At 44.6% G+C, this 21135-nt stretch overlaps 1 protein-coding gene across 1 annotated transcript; it reads left to right on the top strand.

Annotated features, from left to right (window-relative positions):
- Nucleotides 1-2743: 2743 nt before the first annotated feature.
- HMGCS1 (3-hydroxy-3-methylglutaryl-CoA synthase 1) lies at nt 2744-20276 on the top strand. Its single transcript, XM_079790459.1, has 11 exons — nt 2744-2874; nt 8041-8099; nt 10044-10501; nt 11218-11343; nt 11845-12009; nt 13519-13684; nt 14489-14659; nt 15567-15673; nt 17149-17274; nt 17494-17657; nt 18544-20276. Exons 3-11 carry the CDS (start codon nt 10054-10056, stop codon nt 18631-18633), a joined length of 1563 nt encoding a protein of 520 aa, XP_079646585.1. The 5' UTR covers nt 2744-2874; nt 8041-8099; nt 10044-10053; the 3' UTR covers nt 18634-20276.
- The last annotated feature ends 859 nt before the right edge of the window (nt 20277-21135 follow it).

Here is a 21135-nt window from a genome sequence, read left to right on the forward strand (position 1 = left end):
GCAATGTTGACTTCACTATGCTTGTGTCAAATTGCAGCTAAGAACAAAACAAAACACACACAACGTGCAGTCCCTCCCAAAATAAATATATGTTTACTTTGTCCTCAATTGCATGGCCATACCTAATATTTGTGGAGCCTGGAATAATCTCTTATGATATTTCACAGAATCTCAGAGGCTTGCTTTAAAAATGCAATTGATCTGTTCTGTATTTAATCACAAACCAATTTTGTTATTCATTGTTCAGTGTTATCCAATGACCAATGACCATGTTCACTTTGCCTAATTGAAGGTTAATTTGATCAAAAGGACAGTCTGTGCCTTGAGGGAATTTCCTGTTCTATGAGATGATCGACCTCATGACTATCTGGCTAATCATTTCCCATGTGTACTCCCGACGTTGGAACTATTTGCTGTCCCTTTCTAAGGACACAGCTATATCCTCTTTGTCCTTAACTGCCTTTCAATGCATTCCAACATTCCAGGAATGTTCAATTCCTCTCTCAAAATAGCTGTTGATCACAACCAGGCTGCATTTATCCCTTTATCGACTAGTTACTACAGGAAGGTATGCAATAGCATTGATTCTGGAACAAATAGGCAATATTGTGGAGAGAAAACCATTATTGAGTGGTCCTTTCCCCCAAATAACTTAATGTCACTACTTCATAGTGGTTCCATTGTCCATGTTGTTAACATAAAAAACCACTGAAACCTGTAAAAAATTTTTGTGAGTTTATTTGAGCCAAATTGTCAACATATGCCAGGAAGCAGAATCTCAACGAATTGAAATAATGTTCGTTCCGGAGAACGGCGGGTTACATCTGTATTTATATATTGCAATCAAGGAAGAGACGTAGGTGGGTTACATGAAATCCACTGGTGATAGACTAGAGAGGTGGGAGAAAGCAAAGTGGGGAAACCCCTGGGATTGGATAAGAAGTAAAATGAAAGACATATAATAATTAACATGATAATAATGAAGGAATTTGTGGTATCTGTCCTGGTGCCCAGCACATTAGGTTGTGCCCCAAGGGGTCCAGAAAAAGGGAAGTTACAAGTTACCCAGACATTTCAAGGGTATGTTATCATAGATGCAAAAAGACAGATAGGCTCAGTTAAGGTAAAGGTTGACCTTGTCATTAAGATACCGGCCTAGGACGTAACTACCCACCATAACTGCTTTTAGTTCAAGTTTAATTTCAGACCATCCTTTGTTACTTTAGGTCTCTGAGTTTGCAAGACCGCCATGCAGGCCTTCCCTGAGCTTGTCAGGTTAGCATGTGGCCCCTTTCATCCACAATGTATTTTGCTACTTTGCTGCTGCAAATGTCTCTTACTAGGTTAGAATCTATAGCGGATAATAAATTTTCACATAACAGTAGTTATATGATGCATCAGTGACCTCTTATCAACAGTTTCCCAACTCAAGGGTGAGAGATACAAACAACTCTCATGGTCCTCCACCAAAGCTAAGTATTAGGGTTTCCCTCTCTGAGGAGGAGAGGAGGCAGAGTCTAACTTAAGGCCCTAAGGTCCTCCTTTGGAGTTTCCTAAATAGTATTCCAGTGGTTTCTGTTAGGTTTGGTCAAGCAATTTAGTTGATACCCCTCCCCAGGGAACTGGCTTTTTAGGTCCCTTCACTATGGACATTCCCTTTGCTGAAGACCACATTTCACTTGCGGTGATCACATTCCATTAAAAGCCGCTGACTGCCCTCACTGGGTGCTGGAGCCATCCAGGCTCAGCCACCTGGTGTGGGGATGATCGAATAAATTTGTAATCCCTCACCACTCTGGCCTCGTGCGTTCCTCCTTCGGCAACCTAATAATTTCCTCAGGTGGAATTGCTCCTCTCTTTTTCTGGGAGAGCTAGACAGTCCCTAGCCTGTGGATTCCCTACATTGAGAATTATGGGGTGTCTTCCTTTCTTCAACAACCCTTTATTTGGTACCTACCACATATCAAGCTCAGAAGAAACAGTGGGAACAGGCCCCATGGCGTGGGCTAGCAAAAATCCCAGAATCCGAATCACACTTCCCTACTCCAGGCTCAGCCCTTGCTCTCCTCGCTGCTGCCGAACCCCACACTATCTTCTCAGGCTTAGTTAGGAAGAACTGTCCCACTAGCATCTCTTAAAAAGTCAAGCTAGTTTTGAAAGAGGTGACAATATCGGGTATTTACAAAGAGACTATTTACAGATTGACAAATTCTGGGTGGCGTATTCTGCTCCCACTTGTAAGGCAGGCGCCACTTGGCTGCTCTGGAAGCTAGAAAACGTTAAGCTCGAATTCAGATCAAGTATTTCAGAAGCCGTGCCGCTGAAGCCTCGCTCTGGTTGCTAGGCAACCTGACCGACTCTCCAGTGAGGACCAACTTGCCTCCCACACTTGACCACCTCTCCCCAGCGGTGGGACGCGGAGGCCCCATTGGTCCCCGTCTCCTCTCACTCGGCTCCAATTGGCCGCCGCACCTCTCACTCCGCTCCCGTTGGCTCTCGCCGTCTGGCGCCGCGCTCTCATTGGCAGGCCGGTTCTCGGGCCACTCGACGTCACGCTCTCACCCCACTTCCTCTGCCCTCCGACTCGGACACCGCCCCTCCTCCCGCCCTTCCAGCCACGAGGGAAAAACCCAAGCGAGCGCCCGCCTCCGCCTTCCTTCTGATTGGTAGAAGCCGGGTTGGGGGGCGGGCACTGCCGGGCTAGTCTGCCGGCTGCGATTGGCTGCTTGAGCCCCTGCCCCGCCTCCCACCGCCTCCCGGCGCGGCCGGAGTCGGGCGGGTGGGCGGCTATAAAGCTGGTGGCGAGGGGAGTCGCCGCGCCCTGCGCCTTCGTGGCTCGCTCCGTTTTCCGTGTCGCCGCCCGGTCACCTCTGGGTGAGTGCCCCGCGCGGAGGACCGTCGCTGGACGGCGGAGGGGCCGCGGGCGGGGTGAGGGCCGGTGGAGGCGGTGCCCTTGACTAGGCCCGAAGAAGTCCGGCTCGGTCCGGCTCGGGGCAGCGGGGGACCTGCCGGGGAGGCTGGGCCGCCGAGAGTCAGAGGGTCCCTGCCGGGCATCGGGGCCCCCCCCGCGGCGGGCGAGGGGAGGGGGCCGGGGGCCCTGGGGTGGGCTGGCGAGTTGCGGCGGGGAGAGGGCGAAAGAAAGGGCGTTGAAGGTGATGGGTTCTAGGGACACAGGAGGTGGAGGTGCCAGGGCAGGCGCCGGGCGTGGGCATCTGCAGGGGGCGCGACCGGAGCTGGGTTGCCAGGGCGCTCCTGCCGCCTTGAGTGAGCGAAGGTGGACGCCCAGGGATGGGGAAGAGCACCCTTGGGTGGTAGGTTGGCAGGGGGTGTGTCCTTCTGCCACCTCAGGGGGAGCCGATGGGAGGAGGGAAAGTGGGCAACATTACCGCCCGAGCGCAGGGCCGGGCAAGCATCGCAGCCGGGATTCACCTGGCCGAGGACTTGTGCTCCTGACTGCTGCTCAGTGTGCTTGCTTCAGCCATCAGGTTCCTGCCTCCCACCTTCCGCCTCCATAATTTGTATGCCCATTTTTAAAAATAGGGTTTCCTGTACCTCCTCTCCGTAATGGCTTCAGGACCAGCCTGACCTGCCCGGATGATGTGATGGGCAGGCGCACCCACAGGGCCTTCACACCCAAGAGGTTTTGGGTTAAGTCAAGGACATGTCAAAACCGAGTAGATGGAGCCTTTGAAAACGAATGTCCTGCCTTGGCGGGCGGGAGAGAGAGGCTTGCTGAGAGCCACGCTGGAGAAGGGATTTGGGCCGCAGGGAAAGAGAGGCTGCCCCTGCTTGTCATGCTGGCCTGTGGCCTTGGTCTGAGGGGTTCTCAGGCCTCGTTGGGGCTCACGTCTGCTGCAGGCCTGCCTCCTGATGCTCTGGCCAACCGGCTGCCGCAGGGTGAGGTCTCCTGCCCCTGAGTAACAGGGGCTCTACTTCAGGGAGGTCAGGAAAAGGAATAGCAAGGTACATGACAAAATCACGAGGAATGGAGGTGCTCACACAGCTAGCCGACCTTTCCTTCCGAGGTGGAGCGTGGACCTGTGTTGCACAGATTCTGTTAGGAGGCAGATTGGAAGTCCTTAACACGGACCTGTGCCAAGTGGGTCTTTGCAGCTTGAGACACCTAAGCAGTTTGTGTTCATTCTCTGATCAAAACTTTATTTTTAAAATTTCAGTTATTTTTCATATGGACAAGAAGAGCGGGAATAGCATGTTTTACGGGAGGTGGAGTAAGACATTCTTTTTGTTGTGTTTATCCTCTGTAGGTTTCTCCTGAGTCTGTCCTATTTTCAGTTCTAGTTTAGTTCAGTTCCATGCTACTACCTTAGTCAGCAACTCCAGTCCTCAGAGGGCGTTTCCCTTCGGGGAGAGTTAAGTGGATATGATGTTTGAGGCCATAGAAGGCCATATCCTCTGTTAGGCTAATTCTGGGGCTTGCTTTTGATCTTGTTTACTTAAATATTCCTCCAGAATGCTTTTACATCTTGTTTCTCTTAACTGGGATGGATTTTGAGAATTTTTGGTCACTATTTTAGATAGCCTTTCTCACAGGAAATGCAGAACCCTGATGTTGATGTAACGTGTTTCCTTGGTACCCTAGAATTATTTAAAATCATAATCCAGTGGAACTGAATGAGGCAGGAGACAGTTGGTTGTGGAGGGAGGAGCTTGATGGGCTATTTGTCAGAATCACTATTTTCATTTAGAAAGGGATATCAAGGGTTATAATTTTAGGTCGGGTTACTAAAGAACCAAATATAGAAGGGTGTGATATTTTTATGTTTCTCAAGAAGGTGATATAGATTGAAAAGGTTGAGAAATGTGTCACCCAGTCTAATGGGAGGAGGGCAGGACTCGGTTCTTAACCACCTATTCATCCTAGTGCTGGGCATGTGTGATGCTCACTAGCTGTCTGTCAGCTGAGTATAGTTAGAGCAGTAGAGGAGAAGCTAATCTTTCAAGCTCACAGTCATCTTTGCAGGGTTTGTGCTTGGGGACGGGTGCATGTGGGAATGATTGTAAGACTAACAAATGTTCTCTTCTGATCCTATTTCGATTCGTTACATTTTTTTTTGGGGGGGGTTAGAATCTGGGAACAGTGGAAATCTACCATTTGCTTTGAACAACAACAGTAGAAAGCTAACTTTCTGAACACTCTTTTGTGCTGCAGCTCGCCTTAAAAGGGATAGCAAAAAGAACTTACTAGTGAGGGCTGCTACAAGTACTTGAATCTATAAGATTTGTCCTGTAATTGTTATAACTCCAAACTCGGCCCCTTAAAAAATGGCAGTTGAATGCCCTTTACTCCAAGGTCTCAAAGGGATTTCAAAAGAATAAAAATACAGTCCTTCCCCCAAGAGGAGTCTAGGAACCCAGGGTGGGTAGGAGGCCCTCTCATCGTTTTCTTTTGAGAGTCGAGTATGGAGACTTTGGTGTGAATGACGTGCCTGCTGCAGGAGTGCAGGGCCCTGATTAGAAAACTCTAGGAAACTTTCCTAGAAGAGGTATCTAACAAGAAGGTAGTGAAATATGAGTATGCTCTCTGATAAGCAGACCAGTAACTGAGGCGGGGGTCGGCAGGGGTATCCATGTTTTGTACTTAGACAACCAGGGTGTACGCGAAGGCAAGGCTTTCTTCACAGCGGTCTTGCTTGCTTGCTCCTGGGGTGGGAAGGCAGCTTACTCTCCATTGCCTGGATTCCTCTCCTGTAATAGCGAACAGGTCACCATGCGGCTGCTTATAGTTTATCTTGTACCCAAATGTGTCCTGCTGAATTTCTCTGACCACCTGTTGGAATCAAGGGTACAGGGGAGCCAGGAGGAATTCAGAACACTGACTAAACCCCAGAAAAAAGCATGGCTGCAGGAACCTGCTGGCCGGAACTAGGCAGCCTCATCATTTTAATCTTTGCCAAACTCATTGCCTCTCAGGAGTTTCCAAACACCCTTGGTGGTAACCTGCCCAGCCGCTTGTGATTCATTAACCACGCACGCCCTGACCCATGCTGCTCAGCTCGGGCACTCGCTCTGAAAACACCTTCGAGGAGAAATCTGTTGGAGACTTGGGCAGGGCTGTTGTAGGCAGAATAGAGACCCTGGCCAGCAATGACAGAAGAGGGTGGAGAGCCTAATCCCTTTCCGGTGGACCCTTCCCCCAAGTGGCATTCGCTGCCTCCGTTTGTTCTCCAGGCCTCCTCCTCCTGGGAGCCCAAGTAGCCGGCAGCCCTCTGTGACTCCATTCTGTTTCTCTGCTCTAGTGCCTGCTCCCCCACTCCCATTCCCCTCCTCTCTCCTCTTCCCCCTCTCCCAACATTCATGCCCAGCTTATTTATTTATTGTTATCTTTTGAATTTTTATGAGTTTACTTGAGCCAAACTGATGACATATGCTGGGGAGCAAGATCTCATATGCTCTCCTTCCCCAGTTTGAATAATTAAAATTGAAAGAAGGAATATCAGCAGTTAGGGGAAATTTCCTTGGCACAAATAGTGTCGAATACATATACATACATGGCTTCAAGAAGAAATATTACTGCTATTTAAGTAGTCTCAACATACAGAGGGAACCATGTCCTCCACCCCCACCCCCAGTGAGAACGGGTCTGCATGGTCTGTTTAATTTGCAGACTACAAAAGCATAAAATGAGATAATAAAGAACAAAAAAATAGGTTATTTTTTTCAAAGTGTGTATTCAATACTTTAATCGAATAGGTTTTTTGGAATATAGTAGTCTTTTCTGTTCCTATAAAAGTTGGGATTTTAAAACTTTTTTAAATTGCTTTTTAGAGGGAGGAAGAGAGAAACATTGATCAGTTGCCTCCCACATGTGCCCTGACCTGGGCTTGAACCTGCCACCTTTTGGTGCACAGAGGTGACGCTCCAACCAACTGAGCCACACTGGCCAGGGCAGGATTGATTTATTTTGGGAGGTGAGGTTAAACATAATGAGGTAAAAGGTACGAAGTCTGTGAAGAGCTCTTAAATGATCTCATGATGTGAAGAAAGTAAAGCTTTACTAAATAGCATCGCATTGTAGTCTCTGGGCCAATGCCAAATTGGCCAGTACTCAGCAAAGGAAACTGTTAAACAGGAACTGTTGTCTCGAGTAACAACCCTACAGCACAGGTGGACTAAAGGAAATGCTGCAGGTCATCACCCCATTTTCTTTCCACTCTATTTATTTATTTAAAATAATCATTGTTGGAAGTATTGCAAATGTCTCCCTTCTTCCCCTATTGACCCCCTCTGACCCGCCCCTGCCCCCCACCCTCACCCCAGGTCTTCACCACCCTATTATCTGTGTCCTTAGTTTTGCATATTTGCATACAAGGTCTTTACCTCCCCACTCCCCCCCCCCCCTGAGATTCTGCTCTATTTCCACTCAAATTAAATGTTGATAAATTTTGATGTTCCTTTGTCTTGATGTGTCAAATGCTTGTCTTCAATACAAGCACTAAGGGGAAATCACTCTAAAAGGTTGGGGCAAGTGAATGTGGCTTAATGCTGAGGAGTTGAAAACTAGAATCGTGAGTGAGTAAATGAAGATAATTACATCTTGCTAGAAAGATAGGTATTTTGTTTGAAAAATCCTGAGAACCAGAATAGTCAATGCATTGGTCCTTTATGTTACATATTTTACCTTCTCAACAATCCCACACAGTGAGCCAGGAGGGCGGTATTAATTAGCTCCATTTCACAGATGAGGAAATTTAAGCTCAGAAAGGCACAAATTATTGTTAAAGCCACAGCTCCTAATCATTGATCGGCTGCCTCCTGCATGCCCCTCCTTCTCCCCCGCCCCCCCCCCCCCCCCACACACACACACACACACTAGGACTGAACCTGCCCCTGTAAGAGCTAATACAATAAAGGGGGAAAGGTTTATCTATAAGCGTTAGGTAACATTTGTTCTAAGCAAGGTCAAATTCTGCACTACATTATGTAATTGGATAAGGAAATGTTTAACTCACTTTGAAGTTGTTATTTGAATTCATGTGGTAATTTATGACTTTAAACGAAGTTCTTATTTGAAATTCCTAGTGCCTGAAGGAGGAAACAGTGACAGACCTGGAGACTGAAGTTCTTTGTCCCTCACACAGGTATGGCACCCTGTCATGCTGCTAAGGGAGTGTCCTCTCGACAGGAAGGGGGAATTTAATTTTTATCCCAGGGCAAATAACCATTCCTACGTGCCACACAGCCTCAAACCCTGTACAGGGTTACACCCTAACTTGAAATATTAGTTAATGCTAATTTTGTGTTTAATGGACTAATGGTAAAAATCTAGAACTAATTAGTTATGCTAATTTTGTATTTAATAGACTAATGGTTAAAATCTAGAACGAATATTGAAAATTAGTGTTCACTCGTAAGAGACAAGTCTAGATAATAAACTATAACCATGCATATTGCTTAATGAGAAAAAAATCACAGGTAAGCATGTATGCCAACGGTGCTTTTTAGTTTACAGCCTCAAATGATACCCAGCTGGGCTGTGGATGGGTGTTGATGATTATGTGAGATTGGGCAGTGATTGTAAATTTGTTTGAGCCAATAATCTAATTAATTGTGGCTATTGTTTCTTACTCTGTGAAGCTCCTCACTTATGATTCTGCTTTTTTGCTTTATAATTATGATTTCCTACGATTATTACTGATTTCAGATTAGAAGGCGAGTAGAATTTTATTCTACATTCAGCTTCCACCATATGTCAAGTGATTAACAAGACACAGTTCCTGCTCTCCAGAAGCTCCTTGTCTAGCAAAGGGCTGACCCTAAATAATAGAGAAAGAAACCTGGAAACGTTTTTAGTAGCATCTTGACAAAGGCAGGTGTGCCTTTTGGAAAGATGAGCCTCGGGCTGGGAGAGAGGGCAGGCAGAGGGCTCCATGTAGGAGGCTGCATCGTACTCCCCGGCATTGGTGACTGATACTGAAGTCCCTCCTGGCCCAGCCGTTCAGGAGATGGGTTGGGGCTGTCCTCACATCAGCATTCTCCGCTAATTTCCCTGCCTTTTCCTTTCTCCTCCTTTTCCAGTTCTTCATTTTAAAGATGCTCATAGAATCATAATGGTCCCTTTTGTGTCCTCCTAGAAATAAGACCTGGAGCTCCTTTTGTTCACCAGAGGGTTGACCCTTCGCTTTAGAACAGACTTGAGTCTTGCTGGTACTTTCTTGTTGGAAGATAGCTTTAAAGGTTTCCAGAGCTGTGGTAAAAGTGTACCTTTTCTTCCTCTTTGAAGATATTTAGTCCAGCCAATGTTGCTCAGTGGTTGAGTGTCAATGTATGAACCAGGAGGTCATGGTTCGGTTCCTAGTCAGGGCACATGTTAGGGTTGCAGGCTCCATCCCCAATGGGGGATATGCAGGAGGCAGCCGATCAGTGATTCTCATTCATGTTTCTGTCTCTCCTTTCCTCTCCCTTTCTCTTTAAAATCACTAAAATATATATATTTTTAAAAGAGCCTGGCTGGCATGGCTCAATGGTTGAACGTTGACCTATGAACCAGGAAATCACATTTCTGTTCCTGGTCAGAGCACATGCCCAGGTTGCGGGCTCGATTCCTGATCTGGGTGCATGTGGGAAGCAGCCAATGGTACGCTCTTACATTGATGTTTTTCTCTCTCTCTCCCTCTTCCTCTCTCTTAAGTCAATAAAACCACTTTATTGTTAATCCTCACTCAAGGATATTTTTCCATTGATTTTTAGAGAGAGGGGGAGGGAGAGAGAGAGACATCACATAGTTCTTTACAACATGGAAGAATCTCATTTGAGTTTCCTTTACTTCCAATAATCATACTTTAAATCTAAAGATGTCTAGTTTTGAGTAAAGTGCAAGCTTTTATGAAAGATAATAATTTTGAATAATAGTACTTCATTCTTACTATAATTGCTATATTTAAAATTGACTGCCCTAAGTAAAGTATGCTGAACTTAAAAGTAAACTAATATTTTAGGTGATACTTGAACTCTTAATGTCGATTTCTCAAATTTGAACTTAACAGTTTAGAACCTGAAATGATGTTCTTCTGTTCTTCCTAAAGCTCTCGCACCATGCCTGGGTCACTTCCTTTGAATGCAGAAGCCTCCTGGCCAAAAGATGTGGGAATTGTTGCCCTTGAGATCTATTTTCCTTCTCAATATGTTGATCAAGTGGAGTTGGAAAAATACGATGGTGTAGATGCTGGAAAGTATACTATTGGCTTGGGCCAGGCCAGGATGGGCTTCTGCACAGATAGAGAAGATATCAACTCTCTTTGCATGACTGTGGTTCAGAACCTTATGGAGAGAAATAGCCTTTCTTATGATTGCATTGGGCGGCTGGAAGTCGGAACAGAGACAATCATCGACAAATCCAAGTCAGTGAAGACCAATTTGATGCAGCTCTTTGAGGAGTCTGGGAACACAGATGTAGAAGGAATAGATACCACGAACGCCTGCTACGGAGGCACGGCCGCTGTCTTCAATGCTGTGAACTGGATCGAGTCCAGCTCCTGGGATGGTGCGTTATGTCTCTATTCCGAAGAAACAATCTCTGAGGATGAATAAGCCCAGATTACCTTTTATTTATTTATTTAAATATATTTTTATTGATTTCAGAGAGGAAGGGGAAAGAGAGAGAGAGATCAGTGATGAGAGAGAATCATTGATTGGCTGCCTCCTGCATGCCTCATACTGGGGATTGAGCCCACAATCTGGGCATGTGCCCTTGACGAATCGAACCCAGGGCCCAGATGACCTTTTAATTAATGTCGTATGCAAACGTTACCACTTATGCTTGTTGGAATATGTTCAGGAAGATAGCTAAGACTTTCAGCATACCTGCATTATGAATCTGTTAACTTTATCATGTAGGATATTACCTTATCAAAACTTAGACCATTTTTTTTTAACCCTCACCCAAGGATATGTACTTTTTGTTGATTTTAGAGAGAGAGAGAAACATTGATGTGAAAGAGAAACATCAATTGGTTGCTTCCTGTACTTGCACTGACTGAGGACCGAACCCTCAACCTAGGTATGTGTCTTGACTGGGAATTGAACCAGACACCTTTTGGTGTACGGGACAATGCTCCAACCAACTGAGCCACCGGCCAGGGCCCATTTTCTTTCTTTACCAAAGATGGGGAAAGCATATTCTGGGGGAAATGGAACACTTCAGTTTCCATGTGTGATATTTGCAGTATGGATCACATTTGCACGGACGATGTTTTTCAGGACGGTATGCCCTGGTGGTTGCGGGAGATATCGCTGTGTACGCCACAGGAAACGCTCGGCCTACAGGTGGCGTCGGAGCCATTGCTCTGCTCATTGGGCCAAATGCTCCTTTAATTTTTGAACGAGGTGAGTGGAATGTTTTTGTTTTTTTTAAATTAACACAATACGCTGAGAAATTAGAAAATAGAAGCTAGTACTTACTGAGTGGTCATTCACAGCAGACACTACTTGCTAAGTGCTTTATATGTGCTATCATATTTAGTCTTCATAGCAATTGTATGAGGTGAGCAGTGTCATGCCCATTTTGCAGAGAAGTAAATGGGTTTAAGTAATAACTTAAAGTAAGCACTTGCCGTAGTCACATAGTAAGTGGCACGTTTTATTTCAGTTTAGTAAAACAATTGTAGTCTCCCAGTTAGATTTATGAAGCTTGTATGAAAATGTATATCCAAGGAGTCTTAGGCCTGTTGTGGATACAGTTGTTTCAGTTACCGTTGGCTTCACCTTGGGATGCTTATACTGCAAGAGGCGAGAGTTGACTAGTTAAGGAGGGCCCAGTAATGGTTGCTAGCATGCCGACATCAAGAAGCAGAAATCCATGGACATCTTCCTTTTTGGTTGTAATAGGACTTCGTGGGACACACATGCAACATGCCTATGACTTTTACAAGCCTGATATGCTTTCCGAATACCCCATCGTGGATGGGAGACTCTCCATCCAGTGCTACCTCAGTGCATTAGACCGCTGCTACTCTGTCTACCGCAAAAAGATCCGTGCCCAGTGGCAGAAAGGTGGGTTTTCGCCGCTCTCCTCAGCTTGGTCTGTGTAGGGCGACCGTCTGGGTGTCTTCAGTGAGAAACTGCTCGTGGGTGTCCTTCATCAATCAGAGGCCTTTAACCATGTCTTCCTCACTCGCCAAGTGGCATTTCCTGTAGTTTTGGGGAGTGTGTAATTTAGGAAAAGAGGTAAGCTTTGGAAATGAGTATACCTCTGCAAAAGTACTTGGGCCGACTTATCCCCAAAGAAAACTAAAAGTAGGGTAAAAGGTAGCTTGAATTTTGTTCATCTTTTGTGAAAGGTACTTCCACAGGTTTTAGTTTGTGGCTGTGTCCAGAGAAAACTGTAAGAAGGTCAATTTCTCCCCCCTTTGTACTTGACCTGTGGATTCATATTTGCTTTTTTAAGGTCATCATTATCTCCGTCTTTAACCCTGAAAAGGTTCTTTTTTTCTCCCCAGTGGTATATTTTTTTAAGAGTTTTCAGAATCTAGGCTGAATAGCTTTTTTAAAGCTGCGTAGCTTTTTAGAATAAAAGTAATGATGATGTAAGCTCAGGTACATGCTCTGAGACACTTGGTAAACCACAGGCAGTCTGTGTCTTTGATGACCACTCAAAAGGGTGGCAGACTCCGCAGAGTAACTTGATTACAGACGTGGACGTAGATGGTCACATCGTGGCACATTGTCTACAAAACAACATCCTGACAGTCTGAACTTCAGTAGGACACAGCACAGTTTCAGGTATTAATTCAAGCACTGCTTTCTGACCAGTACAAACTGCCTAAAAACGGATGGATTTTGACTAGGGGGAAAAATAGATGTAGCTGCTATTTCTTCTGCTGGATACAGCATATCTTTTCCAGGATGAGAAAGGCTCAGCCGAAGGAGTTCTGAGGTACGGAAAAGGGCAGTATTGAGTCAGTGCTGTTAAAACGCACAGTATCATCAGATAAGATACACTTTTCCCATAGTCCAGCTTTGGTTTTTGAGGTTGTGAGAGAGGTTAGAAATATACTCAGACACCTGGTGGCTCTGGACAAGCAGCATTGCTGCAGCCTGTAAAATGGCACTACTGAGCAGCCTGTATTTAAAGGTACAGTGATTCTATGACTGGTAGGACACTCAGTAAGAAATGCACTTTACATCCTTTGTGTGTGCTAAACCCAAAGAAAAGTGTCATGAAATTGCTTATCCATGCTGCAAATTATGCAGCTTATTTTCTACTTTAATTTTTTTTAAACTATAATTTTTTAAGATAAAAAACTCCTAGCCCTGACCCACTATTTTGATTATACAATCCACTAATGGGTTTTGACTGTTACCTCTGAAAACCAGTAATATGGTAGTGTATATTCTATCTCTGATTGTCTTTTTGATAAGCATTTTAAACCACACAGGTATTTCATTGTAGAGTATATTTTTGGTTGTGATTTAAAGATATAAAAACATCCTAGCCCTGTTCAAAAATAAAACTTCAAAAGTCAATTATATGAATTTCATGTCTTTGGATTTCTTTTTCAGAGGGAAATGATAGAGATTTTACCTTGAACGATTTTAGCTTCATGATCTTCCATTCACCCTACTGTAAACTGGTTCAGAAATCTCTGGCTCGGATGATGCTGAATGACTTCCTGAATGACCAGAACAGAGATAAAAATAGCATCTATGGTGGCCTGGAAGCCTTTGGGTAAGGGGAATGTTAGGATTTTTTCCTCCTATATGGCAGCATTTCTTATACCTACCTATTATAAACTATTTTTTGTACAGTCCTGAAATTTTTAGAGTCCAAAGGATTTTAGAAGTAATCTAGTTTAACCTATTTGTGTCATCAATGAAGAAATCGAGTCCCAGAGAAGTGGTGGCTTACCTACAGGAATTGTTGAGTCATGTCTACTCAGATTTTCTGATTTCCCCCTTTTGGCGCCCTCCCGTCATCAGCATGATAATGTGGCCCACCAGCGCCTGTATTTACAACAGCCTCTCCACTCTCCTCCTGCCTCTCCCAGCCCTGGGCCCCAGATTCATCTGCTCACTGTCACTGTCAGAGTCGGCCTCCCTTCCACAGCTTCCCCACTGTTCAGGCTCACTGCCACCTCCTTCCCTTTTCCTCACCTATCCCTTCTCCATCGGACGAAATTCTACTCACCTTTTAAGACTTGGCTCCTGTAATACAATGATTCTCCTAACTCAACAGACATCATTATGGACTCAAAATAGTATATTCTTTTTGGTGACAGCAACACTTTAGTGGGTGATTAACCATTAGAAGCAAGTTGTCTTAAATTGGTTATTAAAAACTTTGAGAAAAAAGATTATCTGTCTACAGCTGTTATGTCTTCCATATCAATTAGCATGCTACTGCCTGGCTTTTAACACATGGAATCATAAAAAACAGAATCATATACACTTGGAGATTAGAATAGTAATTGGGTACACTAATACAATAAACATGGGGTCTTTGAACACTAAAGCTCTTTTACAAATCTTTCAGGGATGTTAAATTAGAAGATACCTACTTTGATAGAGATGTGGAAAAGGCATTTATGAAGGCTAGTTCTGACCTCTTTAATCAGAAAACGAAGGCATCTTTGCTCGTATCCAATCAGAATGGAAACATGTACACGTCCTCCGTGTATGGCTCCCTCGCCTCTGTTCTGGCCCAGTAAGTATTGCTTTCTGCTACTAACTCCCCTCATTCAGGGAATGTTAGGATTCTAAGACCAGCTTCAGTGCCAGGTCACGGAAACTGTACTTCCAGGCTCTCTAGCCTATTGTCCATTGACTTAAAGAATATAGCCCTGACCGGTTTGGCTCAGTGGATAGAGCATCGCCCTGTGGACTGAAGGGTCCCAGGTTCGATTCCAGTCAAGGGCATGTACCTCGGTTATGGGCGCATCCCCAGTGGCGGGTGTGCAGGAGGCAGCTGATCGATGTTTCTCTTTCATCGATGTTTCTAACGCTCCCTCTCCCTTCTTCTCTGTAAAAAAACAATAAATATTTTTTAAATTAAAAAAATATATATATATGGGATGAGGCTACCATTATTTCATAGTATTTCATGTCAAACTGTCTTTTTAAAAAAAATACATATTTTTATTGATTTTCGAGAGAACAGGAGAGGGATAGAGAGACAGAAACATCAATGATGAGAGAGAATCATGGATTGGCTGCCTCCTGCAAGCCCCCCACTGAGGATCAGGCCCACAACCCGGGCATGTGCCCTGATTGGGAATCGAACCGTGACCTCCTGGTTCATAGGTTAACACTCAACCACTGGGCCACACCGGCCGGGCACACTGGCTTTTCTGGCTCCTGTTCTCATGGTTTTATTATTCCTGACCTGCAGTTGAACCAGAAATGCCCGGTTGACAAGGTGACTTATTTTATGGTAAAATAACTTTCGTAAGCCCCTCCCCAAGAGATGAGCAGCTTGGTTCCGTCGGCTTGCTGTCAAGTCAAGCTTCAGGTTAGGTCCCTCAGGCTATAGGACGAGTGCCGAGTCCAGCTCCGAGCTTCCTGCACACTGTTGTTTCACATCAGTTAAGCTTCCTGGCTCCTCCCCTGCACAGGTACTCGCCTCAGCAGCTGGCCGGGAAGAGGATTGGCGTGTTCTCCTATGGCTCTGGCTTGGCTGCCACCCTCTACTCCCTTAAAGTTACCCAAGATGCCACCCCAGGTAAATACCAAGTCTGTCAGCAAGAACGTGTGGGAGCCTGTTCTGGGCAGGTTGTTGAGCAGCTTCTCAAGCACGCTCGGTCTGTCCCACAGGGCGTTGCTGCATTTCAGTGTCAGTACTTCTTCCCACAGAGCTGGGTTTTCCTCTCATCTAAGAATCTGCCTTACCTGGGTGAAGGGCAGCTCTGTCTGCCTGAGGATATCTTCTCTCCACCCTTCCAAATCAGGAAAAAATACCAGTTTAAACATATTTTATGGTGGAGTGTTTTGGTTTTTCCTTTTTTGGCAAGTAACTTTAACCTTTCATCTCATGTTCTCAACATGTAGTCAGGGGAAAGGAAGCATATGTACTTAAGGCAGGCAGCTTTTTGAGTGTTTAATGATTGAGTCTGAGCACATGAGTGAATAACAAATCATTTCTTACTGTTCGCTAGTATTTAAGTTTTCCTAACTTTATGGTCTTGGCTATATTTACGGAAATGTCTGTGCCTTCTCTGTGGTAGAAGGAGCAAAAACAGAAAGAGGGATGGTGAACTTGGCACTGCTTTAAAAACTGCCTCTATACAAGTTATTTTTAGTCTCAACCTCACCTGTTTAAAAACTTGTGCACTGGCTGACACTGAACAGGTGTCTAGTCAGAGGTTATAGAGGCTGTGTCAGATAGATACCATCTTATCTTTAAATATATATATACTAGAGGCCTGGTGCACGAATTAATGCACCAGTGGGGTCCCTTGGCCTGGCCTGTGGGATCAGGCCAAAACCAACTGTCTGACATCCCCCGAGGGGTTCTGGATTGTGAGAGGGTGTAGGCCAGGTCTAGGGATCCCACTGGTGCACAGTCGGGGCCGGGGAGGGACTCGGGATGTTGGCCAGCCAGGGAGGGACCGCAGGAGGGCTCCAGGGCTTGTCCGCCTGTCTCGCTCCGTCCTGCCGGACCCCAGCAGCAAGCTAACATACCAGTCAGAGCGTCTGCCCTCTGGTGGTCAGTGCACATGATAGCGACTGGTTGACTGTCTGCCCCCTGGTGGTCAGTGCATGTCATAGCGAGTGGTTGAGCAGCCTTAGCATATCATTAGCATATTATGCTTTGATTGGTTGAACAGACAACCAGACACTTAGCATATTAGGCTTTTATTATATAGGATGGTTTTTTAGAATTGATTTTTAGAGAGAGAAAGAGAAACATTGATGTGAGAAACTGCTCGGTTGCCTCCTGTACGCACCCCAACCGCAACCTGGGTCTGTGCCCTGACTAGGAATCAAACCCGTGACCCTTTGGTGCACAGGATGACGCTCCAACCAACTGAGCCACACCAGCTGGGGCGATAGATACCATCTTATCTTTTAACTAAACGAAAGCCAGTAGTTATAACAGAAGTGAAAGTGGTTTTTTTAACATTTGGCAACATTTTGTTTAGGCTTTCGTGCATGCTATTTTTAGTCTTTTAATGTTGGAATTCTTTACTATTTTAGGTTCTGCTCTTGATAAAATAACAGCAAGTCTATGTGACCTTAAGTCGAGGCTCGACTCAAGAACGTGTGTAGCACCAGCTGCTTTTGCAGAAAGCATGAAGCTCAGAGAGGACACTCATCACCTGGGTAAAGTGTTCTGTGGTTAATATACACACACATACACCCCAAAGCCTATAACAACGTGAAACATACCACATAAAGATAAGGTTATCCACAGATCTAGGCTGTATTCAGTACAAACGTGATGTTGGTAAAAAATTGTAGGAAAATAGGCACATCTTCAGTTTATTACCAGGTAAGTTGTGTGTCATAACTAATTGTTCCCATTCTCCTCCTTTCCTTCAGGCAACTACATTCCCCAGAGTTCCATCGATTCCCTCTTTGAAGGAACATGGTACCTGGTTCGAGTGGATGAAAAGCACAGGAGAACTTATGCCCGGAGACCCTCTCCAAATGCCGACACTTTGGATGAAGGAGTAGGACTTGTGCATTCAAGCACAGCCGCGGAGGTACAGGGAGCGCATGGTGTTTGGTGGGGGGACATGTCTATCCCCAGATTGCTGGGCTTGGGAGGCCTGCCTGAGGCTTAGCAGCTTAGGGACTATCAGAAAGCAGAGAGATTCAGAGCGGGCTTGGGGCTTGGGTTCCAGCTGTGCCCTTTCCCAGTTTTATAAAGTCCTTGCACTTAAATGGTTAGCATTTTCAAGTTTGAATAGTAGCAGAATTGCAGGGAAGACTGGTGTAGAGAGGCTCATTTGTGACACATCTTGGGAGAGAACGTGGGGAGAGGGTGTTGCGGCCCGCACCTCTCCTCTCGGGCCGTTGGCAAAGCGGTCTCCAACGTTGCCAAGAGGTGGCAGTAATAGCTGTGCTTTGAATTCCTACTATGCTCGGTACTTTATTTTCATTTTCTCATTTAATCCTTATCGAAATGGCCTTTTGGTTTGTGATATACTATGCCCATTTTAGAGATGAGGCTGCAAGGAGTTAAATGGCTTGACCAGGGTCATAGCCAGACTTCAAACTGATGACTTTATAACCTTGAAGTTATTTATTATATCTCCTCAGCATGAATTTGGTGAACGCAGTCTTGCTTCTTGCTATTATACAAATTAGGTAGCAGGTCAACCTTCGGCATTTGGGTTGTGAATGCGAAATGTAACAAGTACAGGCCTGGCTGGTGGGTCTCTGGCCTCCCCCTCTCTTGCTGTGTTGATATTTGTATAAGTTCACCGTGAGGTAAAGAATGACGTTTAGTTCCCGCTGTGAACAGTTATATAGGATATATTTAGCATAAACCTCCAAGGTTGCGCTCTGCTTTTCCATTGGAACTTGCATCGGCACCATGACTCAAAGCAACAGTGACCTGAGGCAGCTTCTCCCATTGATTTTTAGCACATTCCAAGTCCTGCGAAGAAAGTGCCTCGGCTCCCAGGGACGGCAGCAGAGCCGGAAGCAGCTGTCATCAGCAACGGGGAGCATTAAGAACTGCCGTGCCGCGCGGGGAAGACCCGTGTGGGCCGGGCGGGGTGGGGTATGTATGGGAACGGTTGGGAATGGGATGTCTGGGACAATATTAAAGGATTACATGTTGCTTAAAATTTTGTGACTGACATGGAGCCTGGAAAACTATCGTGTTCTTGGGAAAGTCTCTGCTCAGTTTGCTAATTCGCTTCCTATTGAGTCTAGCCAATGCTTACAGTACTCCATGATGTTAAGGGCTCTGCAAAACTTCATACCTCTCCGGCCATTCGTATGCATGAAGCTTAGTTTTTAAATGTGGTTTGATGAGTCGTTTGTTTCTGGCAGAAAGGAGCAGAGGTACTTGTCTTCGATTTTAATTTTTTTGAATGTAGAAGAATTTTATACTTTGAACAAACAAGATTACTGAAAGTACCTGTGGTTTTTGATAAGAAGTTTCTAGTTTAAGGAATGTGCTCTTACATGTGATATACACAAACCCTGTTTGAAAATGGTAAGAAAAACATGTTGTTTTTATAAACTTTGTACATTCTGGAGAGAAGAGTTAGGATGGTAACTGGTTCTTGGAAACTGGACTGTGCCTTTAAATCCAGGCAGCAGTGGCGAGTGATTGCAGAGGCCCTGAGCGGAGAGACTGGCCCTGAGCAGGCCTGCGGGGGCGGCCTGGTGTGTTTCTGCTCTGAGTGTGGCTCTAGGTCGGCCCTGAATCCGTTCATACTGGACGAGGCAGAAAAACACGGAGATGTTACTGGAGCTTGTGTATGAGGAAGCTTGTTGCCGCAGTCCTTCTTTGTACCTTATTTTGAAGAATAAATAAAACGTTTTTCTGGCTGCCTTTTAAAAATGTTTGAAAGGAAGGATAGGGGCAAGGCGCTAGTTACTCTGATGCGTCAGTGTTATAAATGCAACTGAAAGACTGACAACCTAACTTCACGGTGTAAGTATTCTTTTTCTTTTTTTAAAAAAATCTGTTCAATGAAAATAAAAAGGTAAAACCCAAGTTTTTACATAGTTTGATCAGCCAAAATGAGTATTCCACTTAGATCTGGAAGTAGGATCTATAAAACATTTTCTCAGACTTCCACCTTAAGAAAACGATCACAAGGTCTGTATAAGACTGGCTAGACAGTTCTGTAGATAATTTTGGTGCTGAACTATGACATGAGCCTTATAGATTGTAAAATAGAGCTAGTTGGAACTAATGTACAGAATTCAATTTTTAAAACTTTATTTGCTGTTAAATTCTGTGAAGTCTGTTATCTAAAATAAACGTACACAAATATGAAATGTAATGTTTCAAATTGCAAGGTAATATGTAATGTAGTGTTTGTAAAATACTCTTGTCTAATATTAACTAGTGACACTTTGATTTGTACAGTCATACTTTGTTAAAATGACTTCATTTTAACATCCAGGTTAATAATGGAAGTTCAGACTTAAAGATCGGTGGGAAAGTGGTGCATGCAATACTTTCACAAGTATTGGGAGTTCGGGATGTTTTGAAAAGAGTAACTTTTGGTGTCAGAGAAAGGGTTGTCTCAGGTCCATTGCCAGCAATGGGCAGGCCCAGTAAAACTGGCACAGAATTAACTGTACACCTTATTGACAGTGAGGTGAATAACTTTGAATAAAGTTTTCGAGAAATATGGCAGATATTTGCGTCTTCTTTTTCTCTTCTAACATTTAGGCAAGAAATCAGCTGATAACCTATCTTTAAATATGGGCACTCGGGTTATTTAAATTGATTCATTTACCAATTCATTCATCATTCAACAAACATCCCAAAATGTGATATAAACAAGGCACTCACTTAAGTCAGAAATAAAATTTACAAGATATATGGTCTTGCCTTCAAGAAACTGTCCGTCTAGTGTGGAGGGATTTATACTGATAATTTATTATTATACTTTAGACAAAGATAGGAAGTCCCAAATTGGGTGATAAGCATGTATGAAGTTTGCTATAAATTTTATTTTAATAGGTTTTTATTGATTTCGGAGAGAGGAAAGGAGAGAGGTAGAAACATCAATGATGAGAGAATCTCCGATGGGCTGCCTCCTGCGCGCCCCCTATTGGGGATCGAGCCTGCAACCCGGGCACGTGCTCTGATCGATGACCTCCTGGTTCATGGGTCGATGCCCAACCAATCACCCACACCTACTGGGCTTGCTATCAGTTTTTATATAGAGAGTTACTTTGTGTTCCTTGAAACAACTTAAGATTAAGAGTTGGCAATTAAGGATTCAGAGCAAATTCTATAGCCCAGCGACTGCTTCCAACCCGAGGGTCACGTGTATATGTCTGTGGTGTTCCCGGGGTTTACAGAGAACTTCTGCATTGGCAGTAATTGGACTAGGTAATTTGATTCCTATCAATGCTTGGATTGTATGAATTAAGGAGTACACCTAATTTTCTGGTACTGATTAGCTCATTTTATCATGTCATGTCTAGATTCAATACTTAATAATTTCATTTCTCTCCTGTCCCTCTGGGTCATTCAGAAGG

Source organism: Cnephaeus nilssonii, assembly GCF_951640355.1.
Source record: "Cnephaeus nilssonii genome assembly, chromosome: 2".
NCBI lineage: Eukaryota > Metazoa > Chordata > Mammalia > Chiroptera > Vespertilionidae > Cnephaeus > Cnephaeus nilssonii.